Genomic DNA, 1,554 nt, shown 5'->3' with positions numbered 1-1,554 from the left:
CGTGCGGGTACCTTCACTCATATTGGACACTTGTATACATATCACCACAGACTATTTTATTTTATTACCCCATAAGGCTATTTATAATTGCTATATTACTCACACGTTTGCGTAACAGCTCATCATATCTGTTAGGTAGGACATGACGTAACTGATACTTTTCCTGGTTCTGAGCGCCAGAGTTAGATATTGCCATAGCTAGACGCTGTTCTCCCATACTAGCTGCGGTCATCTGCGCATGGACACGTGCAATCTGCTCCATCTCATAATCTACAGCTCTACTCTCACTTACTATAGTTCCTCCCAATCCCATAGACTCCAACCACTTCCGTTTCTTTTCGATATCACTGTCTCCGCCATACCTAGCATCCTCAGGATCCCTATTCTCTTTACCAGTCATATCTATTCGGTATCTATGGAATGTGACTCCGAGAGTGCCTTAAAAGTATTTAACCAGTTCCCTGTGGCAATCCCCTTTGCGACATCAAACGATGTTTTCCAAGAATTATTACTGTAAGTGTTATTTACTCCAGTAGACCCTGTAGCTGATATCAGATCACTGCGGTTAATTTCGCTATAGAGGTTAGGATTTTCAGTAAGTGTACCGAACGGTCCCACTCCTGGGCGAAACACGTACGTATCTGAGTTGGGTGTATATCTTTCCTGCAACTTTGCGGCAATCGTACCTCCTAGCGAGTGCCCTGTGACATTAACGTTACCAGCACCGTACGTATCTATCAGTCCTGTGAGCGCTTTTTCAGCTTCCAAGTACCGCTGTGTCTGAAACACGTTCTTATTCCTCAATATCCTCCAATCAGCACGCAGATCCTTTGTATCTGTGATCTTTGTTCCACGAATACCTAAGAGAGCCTGACCCTCAAGACTGGTATAGACAGCAAGTGTAGTACTACTAAGCCCACGATTATATACGTAAGGACCAATAGACTCCACACGTTTGTCAGGATGTTTGTAGGCTGCTCTGGACGCAATACGAGACAACTCTCGTGTGTTTTGGGGTTTGTATACCTGTTCTGACTCTTCTTCTGTATCAACCTTACTTTGTTCAATATCAGTTTCCGTCTGGTCTTCCAGATCAAGTTTCTCTTCTGTTTCTTCACTCTCTTGCGATTGTTGCACCTGAGTTGAATAATCTTGTTGCCTGTCACTATATGTTTGGCTATACGACTGCTGTGCAGTAGCATACGTAACTGGATTCTTGTGCGTGTGATGTTTAACTATTTGTGGCGCTGTATTACCTGTACCCGCAACACCAAACAACAACTGACCCTTTGACGTAGTATACACTGCTATACTATCTGTGCTACGACGATTATCATACAAGTATAATCCTATTGCACGTCTACGCTTATGTTGTATTTTATTGGCTTCACGTGCAGCAATATAAGTAAGATCCCGTGGGGCTGGATACAACTTCATCCATTAAGTCTATATGTTATACAATTGACATTTTTTTATATGTGTGTATTTATTTATTTATCCTTTTTTTATATATCTTTGCACCATTCGAAGAATCGTCTGATCCCCTTCATATTT

The 1,554-nt window shown here is 42.0% G+C and overlaps 2 protein-coding genes across 2 annotated transcripts; both read right to left on the bottom strand.

Moving 5' to 3' along the window:
* Window positions 1-103: 103 nt before the first annotated feature.
* Window positions 104-400, bottom strand: SARC_15858 (hypothetical protein; the record flags this gene model as incomplete). Its single annotated transcript, XM_014290031.1, has 1 exon — window positions 104-400. A coding segment is annotated over one exon (297 nt), but the record flags the coding sequence as incomplete, so codon positions are not given.
* A 2-nt stretch (window positions 401-402) lies between these two features.
* On the bottom strand, window positions 403-1,437 carry SARC_15856 (hypothetical protein; the record flags this gene model as incomplete). Its single annotated transcript, XM_014290030.1, has 1 exon — window positions 403-1,437. The coding sequence occupies one exon, from the start codon at window positions 1,435-1,437 to the stop codon at window positions 403-405; it is 1,035 nt and encodes a 344-aa protein (XP_014145505.1).
* Between the last annotated feature and the right edge of the window lie 117 nt (window positions 1,438-1,554).

This window comes from Sphaeroforma arctica, assembly GCF_001186125.1.
Source record: "Sphaeroforma arctica JP610 unplaced genomic scaffold supercont1.6873, whole genome shotgun sequence".
NCBI classification, from domain to species: domain Eukaryota; class Ichthyosporea; order Ichthyophonida; genus Sphaeroforma; species Sphaeroforma arctica.
Note: the sequence above shows the minus strand (reverse complement) of the source record. Positions and strands in the feature narration are given on the sequence as shown.